This window comes from Melozone crissalis, unplaced genomic scaffold (assembly GCF_028551555.1).
Source record: "Melozone crissalis strain CALT ecotype California unplaced genomic scaffold, PUWL_Pcris_2 ptg000391l_1, whole genome shotgun sequence".
NCBI classification, from domain to species: Eukaryota; Metazoa; Chordata; class Aves; order Passeriformes; family Passerellidae; genus Melozone; species Melozone crissalis.
The window spans coordinates 89,230-102,936 of NW_026536130.1; the positions used below are offsets into that span (position 1 = coordinate 89,230).

At 37.8% G+C, this 13,707-nt stretch overlaps 1 protein-coding gene across 1 annotated transcript in view; it reads right to left on the minus strand.

Annotated features, from left to right (window-relative positions):
- Positions 1–6,049: 6,049 nt before the first annotated feature.
- Positions 6,050–13,707, minus strand: part of LOC128950064 (inositol polyphosphate 4-phosphatase type II-like) — an 82,002-nt gene continuing 74,344 nt past the window's right edge. Inside the window, exon 15 of the mRNA XM_054294942.1 lies at positions 6,050–6,275. Coding sequence (XP_054150917.1) covers positions 6,143–6,275 — 133 coding nt within the window. The 3' untranslated portion in view covers positions 6,050–6,142. The remainder of the gene's footprint in view (positions 6,276–13,707) is intronic.

Here is a 13,707-nt window from a genome sequence, read left to right on the forward strand (position 1 = left end):
AACATATTTTTGCTATCATATTATTCTATCATCTCACTTCAGCTGTAGGTTCTTTCTCCTTTTCTGTCTTACATCGTTGTGAGAAGAAAGCGGCTCCCAGTTTACGAGGAAAATAAAATCCATAAACATGCAAAGTGAGACAAAGTAATTTAAAAATACTTTCACTTTTATTACTAAGAGACAAAACTCCTAGGCTCCTGTTAGCTGAATGCTAACAGCTTTTTAATTTATTTCCAAAGAAGCACCAATTCCCAGTGTTTTCTAAAGGTTATCAAGAACTCTGCAAGTAGTTAAAATCTCACTAAATATATTTTAGTAAAACTAAAAATGCTAACATATAAACAGAGATACTAAATTATGCAACCACCTTCTACTCGTAGTACTGACAGTACAGATGAGCCACATTTTATCATATACCCGAACAGAAGATCTGTTTGCTACATTTCAGCCAGCCATGGGGAACTTACCTTTCATTGTGGTGAGAGATCATATAATAAATCCGGATTCCAACAGAAACTCAAGAAAACAGCACAGAAGCAATCCATAATTATTTCCCAAGGAAATAATTTGCTGAGATGGTGAAGATGTGATACCAGACAAAGCATGACACATCACCTTTTTAAAAGTCTTCATTACGAAAAGCCTTGATCCCACCTGAATTAAAGATCAACAGTTATGTGAAAGGGATCTCCTTATGGGCATTGGAATGTTTTGTTTGCTTTGAACTAGAAAACGCATGACCCACCTGGTTCTGAGATGAAAGTTAAGGTAAGACTAAGAAGAATATGAACTATAAATTTTTGCCCATTGCCGGCTTTTAAATGTTATTTCAGAACTTTTCTTAAATCCTTGCTCCTAGAGGTGATGAGACCTGTGAGTGGGCTTCCCCCAACTGCTTCAGGAGGGAACACACTCTCATCAGCATGGACAATCCTCCCTCTGGGCAACGCCACCGCAATGACAATGAAAAATGAATAACGAACAGAAAAGTCAGAAACATAAAAAATAAACATTAAATTTATTTAAATAAAAATATACACATAGTGTACAATGGACATGGCTTACAGACAGCAATGAAACAAAACTGATAAACCCTGAAATATAAAAAGCATTGAATTCCTATAGTTGTGCTTTGTTTCTCTGGACACACACATGCTGCGGACTGAGGTCCTGTTAATGTTACTGATACACAGCCCTGTGTGCTCCAGAATGTAAGACAGGAACATCACAAGGAACAGCTACACAAAAGGAAAACAAGTACCAAAGTAATTTGGGATTTTAGAAGTTTTAAAGTCAGGCCATTCATAAACAGAAGTGCTGAAAACTTTCAAGGCACTTTGCATGCAAGGAAGGAGTAACCAAACACCACTGCAGCGTGGTTGAATTCTCACTGCTCTGAACCTGGCATGGCCAGGGCACTCTGTTAGCACAGACTCCAACTGTAACCTTTTTTCCCAGCCAGCACACAAATCCTGTGCCTTATGTTTCAGCTCTTTGGAATAGGGAGACGCTGGTTCACAAGTGTCTTACAGTTCATTTATCCTGAAGTATTTGCTCATATCTGAGCAAATGTAAGTTTTTAACTTGGATCGTGAGTATCATGCTGATAGTCACGGCTGTTATATTACTTATTCAGCAGATGCTATGAAAGAAAGAAAATAAATGTTTGAGTCCTGCAGAGTGCAAGCCAAATGCTTGGCAGCACAACAGTTGAGGTGTTGTACGGCTAAGGGAAAACCCCAGTGTTTTAAGGACTGAAATCTGTGATTTTTTTCTCTCTAAAAAGCATTTGTATGATTTTTTTTTTTGTAAACACACAATATACAAGGTAAGTTTGTGTTTTCAAGAACAGCAAATTACTTTAAACCATTTCCACTGTAAACATCTGCTTTTAAGCTGCAAGGAAGTGAAAAGCAAGATGCAAACATGCCTCATGGCACTACCTATACAGCGCAGTTCTTTATAATAAAAAAGAGCATAAATATAAATATCAATAGTTTCAAGTTTACAACATAACCAACTGGCACAATGTACGTATAAGACTGTTAAGTGATTACATACATTAACTCACACAAGTAATTTTGCTGCATAGTTTTCAATGCAATTCCTTTCTTTATTACACTGGTGGATGTTCAGTGCATTTCATGCTTTTTTTTAAATGGACCAAAGGATTTCTTGGAATTTGTGTTTAATCTAGAAATAAAAATAATTTTTTCCTGAAACTTTTAATAGGCATATTATAGAGTAGGCTTCAGAACGGAGTGTTGCACTTCTTTATACCAAAATTACTAATGAAGATTTAGAATATCATTACAAGTTATTCCACTGCAACTAAGTGAATTTTCATCAGGAGAGATTGATTTAGACACAAAATTGTTTGTTAATTTCCTCATTTCACTTACGTAATGGCAAAATTCAGACAGAAAAAAATTAAAATTGCATTGCAAAGGGCTTCCTTAAGGCTACTTCCCAGTTAATATTTTGTTTCAGCTGTCCTCCTAAATTATTTTTTTTTATAACACAGACATTGCTAGGATTCCATCAAAATACATAGCTTCACATAGACAAAAATCACACAACATGATTAAAAATTTTTGCTTTCTAATTGCTCCATAAAAGCCAAAGTATGAACATTAATCAGAATGCATTTTAAATTCCTCAGAAGACCTCAAAAAAAATACCCTGCCTGCTTAATGTCAGTCATGAACATGTATTATAAACAATAGATAATATAATGTCACTCATAGACATGTATTATAACAATATTACAATCATTTCTGGGGAAAAATACTTTAACATTCCTTTCCTTATGTTTTTAGTTATTTTAGGCTAGCTCTCTATTTAGTCACTACTCTGTGGTACAAAACCCCCATGGAAGTGTGTGATGCATTGTACAAATATTGAAAGCTAGAAGCCCTTATTTCAGGATTCCTCGAGACAGATCCTGATTAGATTTCTACAAATAATATCATCTCTAAGACAAGATTTGGCTTTAGATGCCAGATGTATTTTTGAATTTTCATCTTCTAGCCCTTAAGAACTGCCCTCCTCTAAAAGCAGATTATTTTATACCTTACAAAAGTTTTAAGACAGCAGTTATGGAACAGTTTTTGTGGAGCCACCATCAAAATCACTCTGCTTATGTTATCCCTCTGCAAGACAAAAAATGTAGTTTGCTCATAAAAATTAAGTAGTGCACTGAAATGCACAGTGAGCTAGAAGATAATGTGCAAGACCCCAGGGATGATTTAACTCCTCTGTCAGACACTCAAACAACCCACAGGGCTGGGAGCAGCTGCTACAAAGAGTAAATGTACTCCATGTAGCACAACCATCAACCTGCAGCAAGCCCCTCTTTGTTTCTCCATAAAAGGCAAACCAGAAAACCCCAAAATTTTGAATCCATGGCCAGCTGACGGCACAGCCTTTGCCCACAGGGACCACAGTAGCCCCAGCAGGCACTGACCAAACAACAAAATCTTTGGGCCTGTTTTGCTACTGAAGCAACGAGGTTTTTCCAGGACACTTGGAGCGCTTGTGCAGGTTTTACAAAGCTCTCCAGACCTACAACAAGATGTTCCAATCCAAATATCAGTGAGAAAAATTTCAGCACTATTTAGCACAGAGCTCAGGCAACTCTTCTGTAATGGCCCAAGCACGAGGCTTCACGGCAGCTGACTGATGTATTTGTGGTTTTGTCTAATTATCTTTAGCAAATAAGGGATTTATTTAATTTCACAAGAACATACTGTGAATGGTTGCTAAAACAAAAAGGATAGCAATCCAGTGCCATTTTTTCTTTCTCCTCATCAAATCCATGGCTTCAGCGTGAAAAACAATTTCAACGCAAAAATAACATGGTAGTGATAACAGCAATTTAGAGCCTGGGCAGGGCTAAAATGCTGAGGCACAATCTTGAAATACTATTTTCCTGGCAAGAAAATCTAGAATAATTTCATATTTTAATGTGACAGAATGCCAATGGGACTCAGATAAAGAAGTCTAGGTACCTATAGCACCCAGCAAAGAGCACCATCTCCACTGAGATTTTTACAGACAGTTTCAGAATTACTGTGCAATGGTTGGCATTCTCTACTGCATGCCTGGAGGTTATTTCAGAGACCCATAAGGAATTTATCACTATCTCTAAACTGCATATGTAGGGGTTCTTTAAGCTAATAATAAACATGTATATAGTGAGGGTTAGTGCAGCAGCCTGACACAAGAAAAATTACTTTTCTAGGAAAGATTATGTTCCATAAATTCAGAAGAAAGTTTCACACAGATCAGCTACATTATATTAATAGACAAACACTAATTTATGCACATATCCAGCCACCCAATGAGTATTGTCCCCTTCTACTGGTACATGACAAGAAGAAATCAAGGCATTATGTTCTCATGAGTCTGAGCTTATCTGTGATGCATTGTCAACTCTTCTGACATATACTGAATACATTCCAAGAAAAAGGAAGCAATTAATGACAGCATATTATATAATAGAAATAAAAAACTAATGCACCAAAACACTACTTACATTATCTACTTTTCTTGGAAAAAATAGTTCCAATTAGCTAATGTATTGTATAGGTGAATTTCTGGCTCCACTGAAGTCAATGAGTATTAGAACAAGAATCTCTTTCTGATGTTTTCCTACAAACTCCAAAGCCTGATCTTGCAAATACACAAGATGGATTTAATTTTAGGCAAATGATAGATCAGTTCCATGGATCACCCAAATAGAATTTGCAGAATCAGGCTCTTAAATTCTATTATAGTTACAGATTTATACCCAGTAATGAATATTAATGGATTAAAAAGAACTAATTAAAAGTCACGGTGTATAGAGATTTCTTTGACTTCCATAGGAGTAAGCAAACGTTTACTTCTTTATCCATGGCAATTACAATTTCCTACAGATGCTCAAATTCCCAGGGTAGTTTCATTAGGTTACATTTCTCATACTTCTGCTCTAGATATAAAAAGAAGGCATTGCATAAAGGTCAGTAACCAGTGAATACTTGGGAATTTTAAATTGTATTCCTCTCTGGGAGGCAGAAGAAGGTAAATAGAAGTAAATAGACACAATTAGAAAACACAAATGTTCTTTGCAAGACAAATTTCAGGATTAACACCAGCTGGCAGAACATTAACATTCATTTTTAAAGCTGATAGCTCTTCATCCTAGAGTGTCTACCTGCAGCATTACAAATTTTATATAAATCAGCTGCTGTGGCTAACTAGTCCTAGTACAGCAGTTTACTCATAACATTTATTTTAGGCTTTCTAATAACATACAAGTTTTCAGAGTCTAAGGATACATTAACTCCTGTATATACAACTTATTTTCCCTAGCACTAAAGAAAATTTGCTTTTAAGGGTTTACACTAAAGAGGAGGTGAAATTCAAGTCACATGACTTGTGGAATTAATCGCCCTGATTTCAGTGTGATCTATGTGAAAGTGAAATAAGTGGTATTTGGCTGAGGTGCAGAAAACCAAGAGTGATACATCCAAATGAACCGCAGGGAATCAAAATGGAATTACTGAAATTACAGTCTGCAATTACTAAAAACACATTATGAAGTTACCACGCTTATGTAAAGAAGCTAATTGTAATTACCAAAATTATATTTAGCCCAGGTATTATCATTAGCATCTTTCATAAACATTTCTGTGAAGGGTTTAATCCTTAGTGATCAAGACCTCAGTGCTCTGCTGGTTACAGAAAACACCTTTTCCAGCAGTAAGATACCCCTTAAATCAAATCTCAGGGTTTGGTTTGGAGTCAGAATGCCACCTTCCAGATTACTAATCTCTGTTCCTACAGCAAATGCCATTTCCCTTTTTAATCTTCAATCAAATGACCCCAGAAACTAATTCCAGCTGGCTTATGAGTCATACTAAGCTTCAATTTCACAAAGATAAGTTGAGTATATTTGATTTTCAGAATATCCAGTCCATTGCTTTTTCATGGTTTTATTTCATAATGACTAATCAGATTCATTTCAGTGTAAAGTGATAAAACCTGCTAAAAATAACACCTCCACTGGTCATACATTCCCAATTCATATGTCATAAACAGCAGTTGTTATATTCACTAATTAGCATGATACATGCTCCTGATTACACTTTTGTTAAACTTAGGTGTCAGCTTTTCCATATGTCCCCTCTGGAGGTCTGTAGTACTTTGGGAAAGCCATCAGCTGTATCATGTTGAATGCATACTTTCTGCATTTGACATTCTTCAGAACATTCTCTATGCGGCATCCTTCTCTAGTGAAAGGGGGAAAAAGTACAACTTCATGAAACATAGAATAAATAAATATGCTTTATTTGTTCATTGCAGAGTTTCAGCAACAGTTGAAGTAAAAATAACAAGGATTCAACTCTACATTTTTGTTTTCCATGAGTGATGATACATCTTACAGAATTAAATCCAAGGCCAGGCCCAGTACACTTATTGCCCTCAGAAATAGGTGATAAGATTTTCCATCCCCCTAATATATCTGCCCTTGAGGTTTAAAGTTCAGTAAAAAAATTTAATAACTTTAATGATACATTTTGTTCTAATTCCAGAAATATATTTGCCTTTTAAACCTTTTCATACCTTTCTTTTTCAATTGATTTGCTATATATGTGTGAGTATACATTGCCCTAAAATGCGCATTCTAGGAATAAGGAATTTTATTAAGTCTGGCCCTAGAGATTCGTGAAGGAAAGTTTCATCTCTGCTTCATTTGCTGTATGTTCAGCTTTGCAATGAAAAAAAGAGAGAATGGCTTTTCAAACAGCCCAATCCACCTCTCTGCTTTATAAAGGAAGGATGTTCGTTCACATACAGTACAAAAGTCACAAGTGCCAAAGTGGTGCATCAAGACATAAACAGGACTTTGTTAAAAAGAATATAAAAGTGTACTGAAAGCAAAAGCAACTAAAGCAACAATTACAAACAGGCTAATTTCATTACAAAACAGAACTTAGTATATTCTATTTACTCTACAGAAAAGGGTTAGTTGTAGCAAAGTAATAATAATTTATTAAACGAAAACAATCCCGTCAGCTAGTTACAATGAAAAAACACAACGGAAGGTAAGTCTCACAAACCATTGCCCTGCCATATTTGTCTAGTTAGTTTGTGTTGTGCAAATTTTTATTTTATTTTTTTTTTTTTGGTCAGACTAATTACTCTGGAAAGAGGGATTCAAGCATTCAGGATTCCACAACTTCTATACAGTGACAGCATTGTAAGTGGGCTTTCTTTGCGCTAATTACAGTGGGAAAGCTTTACCATGAACAGAAAGAGCAAATCAATTCACTCAATGCATAGTATACTTCTCGGAGTTCAGAAAAAAAGAATGAAAACACAGTACATTTCAGACATGGGAATCTTAAAGATGAATCCTTGGGGTCTGAGACTGTAGAAATATTACAACATGATTCTTTTTTCTAGAGTTAGTTCGTTGCTGTTTGTAGAAAAGAAAGGAACACAAGTAAAGTTTATTGATATTTGGCTAATAGCAAAGCAAGACTTAAAATAAGCCACACAACCAGCAGGTGTGAGCTGACAAGCAGCAAGGCGACAGGATAGAAGTGTCGAGCAGTTGGCTTGTTATCAGTTAGACAGCCTGTTTCGGGATCATCCGAGTCAGTCAGTGCTCCCTGGGTCTGTCTGCTGTTAAACAGGGAAGTTAGGAACAGATAGAACAGCATTTCAGCAGCAAAGAAAGCCAACACGCAGGCATTTTGACAAAATGAAAGTACAGAGCCATTTTGAGGAAATAGATCTATCTAAGTACTTCCAGTATAACTTTTGTGTTCTACAGCTGACACAGGAAGCACCATCACTGGGCGGCTACTAGCATACTAATGCTACTAGGTGCCTTGGAGTAGTATTCACAAGTGAACATTAAATCACTTCCACAATGAACTACACCATCACTAAAATCAACACACACACTGAACAGAAATGAAATAAGGAGGTTGAAAAAAAAAGTTAAGGAAGCAAAGAAAAAAAGATCATGAGTACGTCATAATGCAACACTGAACAAATGATGTCTCCATGGTGCTCACAGGCTTTTCAGTCCTGCTTCAGTATCTATTAGGAAGTTTACTGGCAGAAATGAAAAGGCCACACACTAACAGCTATTCTAAAATAGTATTAAATGATGGTAAACTGACTTCAAAAATTCATCACTGCTGGTGACTCAAAGTCCATAGCAGTTCTTTTTATTCAAAGGCTCGCACCTGCATTCCTGTAAGTAAATCACCTTGTATCTTTATCAGTCAACACAGGGAGGAGCTAATCTACTTAGAAGGAAGTTCTACTGAATCACGCTGGATTGTGTGGTCCTTGTCCTACCAGAGCAACAGGGACACTTCCACTGCCAGGCTTGCCTTTTGTATTCTTGACAGATTCTCTGTAAGTACAATTACTCACACTGCAACCACACTTCTTCAATTCCTCTGAAGCTTACTTGCATACACTCAGGAGTCCTGTTTATAGACTTCCTTTGGGCAGCAAGGACTGGCAAGATTTTTTTTTTTTTTCTATTTACTATGAATATCCTGTGATGAAAAGATAACTTGCCATTTTTTAATGTGGACTTGAGAATATCCAAATATATCAGATGACAATGCAGTGCCCTTTCAGAAGGACAGGTCACAAGTATGCTCTTGCTTTCAAGAGAGAAAAAGCTGGCAGACATTATCTTTACTGTCCCACAGCTGCAGGTAAGATGAAGAGGATACTCTGAAAACAGCAGCAGCCACATCACCTTACAGAAAGCCTGCCTTCTGACTCGTGTGTTAAAGGGCAGTGCTACATTTCCTAAGCTTGGATAGCAAGAGAGGTGCAAGAGCTGCGTTTGCAGGTGGAACCCTAGGCAAGGGGGGGTTGATCAAAACCTTTCCTTGCCCAATTTCTCTTTTGAACAAGCCTTCCATAATAAGTTCTTAGTCTTAGTCTTTGCTTTGAACTTCAGTCTGTATGTTACACTAATAAAGGGATCAATACATACTATTTTGAATAGCAAAATAAGAGATAAAAAAATAAAACCCCTGCTATTTTCATCTAGGTCAAAGTAATTGCTGGTGGCAGGGTGTTTGCTGCTTTTGTTCTACAGATCTCAAGTGTCCATGGATGGAACTTGGGCAGAACTGAGACTTTGCTGTAGACATTATCTCAGAAACTATCAAGAAATTAAGCTGATTGCATGGTTTATTGGCCTTGTCAGCACTGAAATAAGTAATTCTGTGTTTCTCTATCAGACTGCTCCAGCTATGCCTCTGTCCTAGGGCCCACCTACAGAACTGCCTTCCTCTTCTGCTCACAGTGACATTACTATTTGTGATCAGCTGGGAGGACTAACTTTATTGTTCCCAGTTAATGTTGTCCTCCATTATGTATTTCTATATACTTTTTTAAGAACCTGCTGCTTGCTGGTTTTCCTTTTCTTTTTTTAATCTCCACAGCATCCCACAGGTTTGTCCCTTTGACCCTGTCCCCTTACTCCCTTCCAACTCCTCAAGGTGAGCCTGCAGGTTTCAGCTTACTCCCCTTATGCCCACAACTCATGAGAAGTCCAGCTCAACCCTCCCAGTCCCATCTCTTCCTTCCCAGTCACAGAGTCCGGGTGATTTTTGTTTGCCCTGCATCCCTTCCATCACAGACATCACGTGTGCTCCTATGCACACACCAAACTTTTTTCTTCTGGAGAAATCCATCTGGGCAGCAGTGAAGTTGAGCATTCAGTAGGGTGCACAGCCACTGCATTAATCAGATTGATTGTTTACACCAATCTGGAGAGCCCTGGCTTTGCACACCAATGGTTCATTCCAAGCAGGCTGAGTCACACACTTGCAGGTTGTTCCTACAGGGATGAACCCTCCTGCTTCTGTGGTGTGCCTTGCTCTGTTGGACTCCACATCTCAACAGTGTCTGGCTTTCATCTGCACTGCTACAAGTCACATTAGCTTCAGTGAGATTTATGCGGGAGTAATGATGGAAATACAGATAAAAGCCATTTGTTCTCTTTTTTTTTTTTTTTTTTTCAACAGAAAAGCCTACAGTACATTTGTTCTTTGATATGCTGAAAAGAATGATCGGTGTCTTTTAACATAAAAAGTTTATCTTCCCCCCAGGAAAGCAACCGTGAACAGCTGATGCACAGGCACTCTGTTCCACAAATTAGTCACATCATTCAATGCATGATTCAATAAGATGTCCCCAAAATAGAGCAAGAGGATCCAAGTCCATTATTAGCTTCCTAAGAACAAGCTGAGCAGAATAGCTACGCATGCTTTTAATTGAGGAGGAATATTTGATCAGGGTCAGATGCCTTGCTATAGCGTGTGCCAACATTTCTCAGTGCAGTGCAGTGACAGTGCCTTCCAACACACCCCAAAGTGTCCTCTGCAGTGACTATTGAACAAAGCAAAGACCTACACCCAGCTGTCAGCACCATAACATTGCTTCCCCTGGCTCACCCCACCCTGGAGGAGTTTCACTGCAAACAGCAGAAATCCCACTAGTGCCCTGTCAGCTGGATTCATGTGGCTTCTGACTGACAGCACAACCAGAACAGAGCGCTAAGGGTGCTACATGCTCAGGTGTGAAGGTACAGCCATAGTTTCAGACGTTATCTCCATCACAAATTGAACTTTAACAGCAAAAGGAAGGAAGAAAACTTGAAAAATAACCAGCAAGTTTCTATTTTACAAATAATTTAAACAGAAGTAGTGAAACCACCTAAGTTCGCAACATCTGGAGTCATGAACACCCCACTAACCTATCATACAATTTTTATTCATTTACTCTCAAATTGTTCATTTGAGACCTCCGGCACAGCACAAACACATTGTAGCAGCCAAGGGTTCAGTAAGTTAATGACAATATAACCATTTCAGCCTGCCTTCTATCTCATTTGATGTTTTATCATCCTAAACTCCTGTTAGGAGTTGCTACATGCTTATCAAATGAGGCAAAGGCAAAACAGCAGGTATTTTTTGTTCTTTTCAAATTCAGCTGATAAATTATTTGGACCTCAAAGTAGTGAAGCAGAGATGATGAAAATGGTGTGAGGAAAAAGCCTCTCAAGTCCTTAAGAGAGTCAAGCACACACATGAGGGCACATTCTGGCTTTCGATTGTCAGTCACACTGATGTCCCTGAGCAACGTTTTTGGAGGAGATGATTTTCACATTTTGGGATGTATGCTTCTTTTTTAGAACTTTTCCAGCTACAGTTATTAGCAACACTGGAAACGTTGAACTCTTCTACACGATTTCTTCAGGTGGAATAAACAGGCAGCTTTCTATTAACAGGTGTCCCACGTGCTAGTGGTGACTACCGTTTGAATTCATGTCCTACTGCACTTGTACTTTATGGGAATTTCCCTTTTTTTTTTTGTAGACAGATTCAAGCAAGGTTTTTCTGGTCCTGATGTGTTTTTCTTCTTAAACTTCGGTGCTGACACAGAAAATAGCAAAAGTAAGTTGCTTCTCTAGAGTGCCATCTGGTAATAGTAGAGACATTTCTTCAAATAGAAAGGATGGCTAACAGTTCTCAGTCTTACACAATTTTGATAACTTACCTATTCCTTTTATTTCAAGACAGTCAAGTTCATAAGCAGCTTTCAAGAAGCAGCTTCTCTTAAGAAGTTTTTGGAACGAAAGCATCCTAATTTCTACATGATACATGTTACTGGGATTGACTGAAACACTTCAGAGAATAATCACCTGTATCAATGTACAGCACTACAGTTCAAGAAGGCAGCCTTAACTTTTTCAAAGAGAAAATGTGGGATCCTTGTGAACATCTCCTAGCCATTACCAAGCTGCTGCACTAGCACATCTAGAAGAATAAAACATCATGCAGAAGGAAATAAACAGGTATCAGCCTAGTCCTGAAGGATTTCAGTATCAGAGCAGAACTCAGATAAAACATATAAAGGAACATCGGGAAACAAAATTTTATTTTGAAATATGAAGTTGATGCAATAAACCTCCAACAATTTTTAAGAACAAAAAATGGTTCTGCATTGTTTCAAAATGGAAGCTAAGGGAGGGGAATCAGCAGAGACATCTTTTGTATCAATGATCTTTAAAATTATTCTTTTTCTGATACGCATTTAATAACTTAAATTTTTTCCCTCAAATCCACATGGCACTAAATAAAGTAGAAGATGCTAGAAATCAATTTTTGCTGCTTACATGATCCTATAATCTCAGCTCAAAACAACGAGAATTGCTGAAACTGATAAGCAGTCTTAGATCCAAGAATACTGAGAAATTCAGTCAGTGATTTAGGAAGCTGCTATTTAAACATACACAAAAACCCCAGACTGTTTATCAAATCTGTTTTATCAAATTGTCACACTAAACTCCCTCCTCCTGTTTTAACCTTTTGTAATGCAAGTTTTTCCCTACTCTTGTTGCTAGAATAGAAACCCTCTATTTCCCCACTCCTTTCTTCTCTCCTTGCTGGGTTATAACACACGACTTTTCTAATGCAATATTTAGGAAATAGAAAGGAAAGTAGATCATACAATATGAGGCTTGACCACTGAGTTGGACCATGCAGCAGATTCATGGTGCAGTCATGATGATAGGACACCTAGATCTTGAAAATCAGCTATTGTGAAGTAACTGTGGGGTTTGGGCTCAAAACCATTACGGAGTTTCAGTCTGTACAGAGCTAAAAATTCAATTTTGAGGAGGTGGTCAGAGACAGCAAGCTACTGGAGGCTCAGTGCTGGACAGGGTACAGGTTTTCAGCACTATTATGAACAGGCCTTAACAGTTCAGTACAGAGCAAGAGATTAATAAAGAAACCCTCTTGCAGCAATATTTAATAACAGGCAAGGAGACACTTGGTCCCACAGCCACACAACCACATCCGGGAAAACCCTGTTGTCTTATGTGCTGACATGGACAGGGATCCTTTGGAAGGAATGCTGAAGTCAAAACTCAATTTACACAGTTGCTCTTTTGCTCTGCTGTGTATGTGTTCTCCTTGAAGTCAAAATAATTATAAATGTGCAAATTTATGACCTATTTTATCAGCTTAGCTGTGTTTGGATTTCCCAGAGCAAGTGAAAGAGGCACACACCCTGCACTGCAGGCAACAAAACAGCACAACTCACTCCAGCTTTGGGCCATGGAAACATCTCCCGAATTGCTGGTTCACACAGAGCAACACCCCTATATTTGTCTATGTTTACTTTTTAACATACAATTAACTCCAAAGAATAGACGGGAAAAGGGCAGTTTCAAGCTTGATATCTAATATGCATAAAACATGCTACTGGGTAATATACATCTCTACCAGTGTTCATCTTAGCACTTTAGAAATCTCTGCTGATTGCAGAAGAATTAATATTTTCCTTTTTGACTGATACAGAATGCCTTCAAGAATGGTTTTCCCTCAATGTTAAAGAGTATCTATGTGGTAAAAAAGTAACATTGACAAACTTATTATAGTGAAAATACAAGAAACATTAAGAAAAAATTCCAGTTAGAATCACAATTTTTGTCACTGGTGCATTTAGGACACCTCCATTAGCAGGCTAAATTCACCCTCAGCATCTGAACAGCAAAGCCAAGTTGACTTTCTGTGCCTGTGTCCCTTAATCTGCCAAAATGGACAGCAGATGCTGCCCCATGGGCACAGTATCCTGGTCATGCCAACTCCCAAAGTGCCCTGGAAT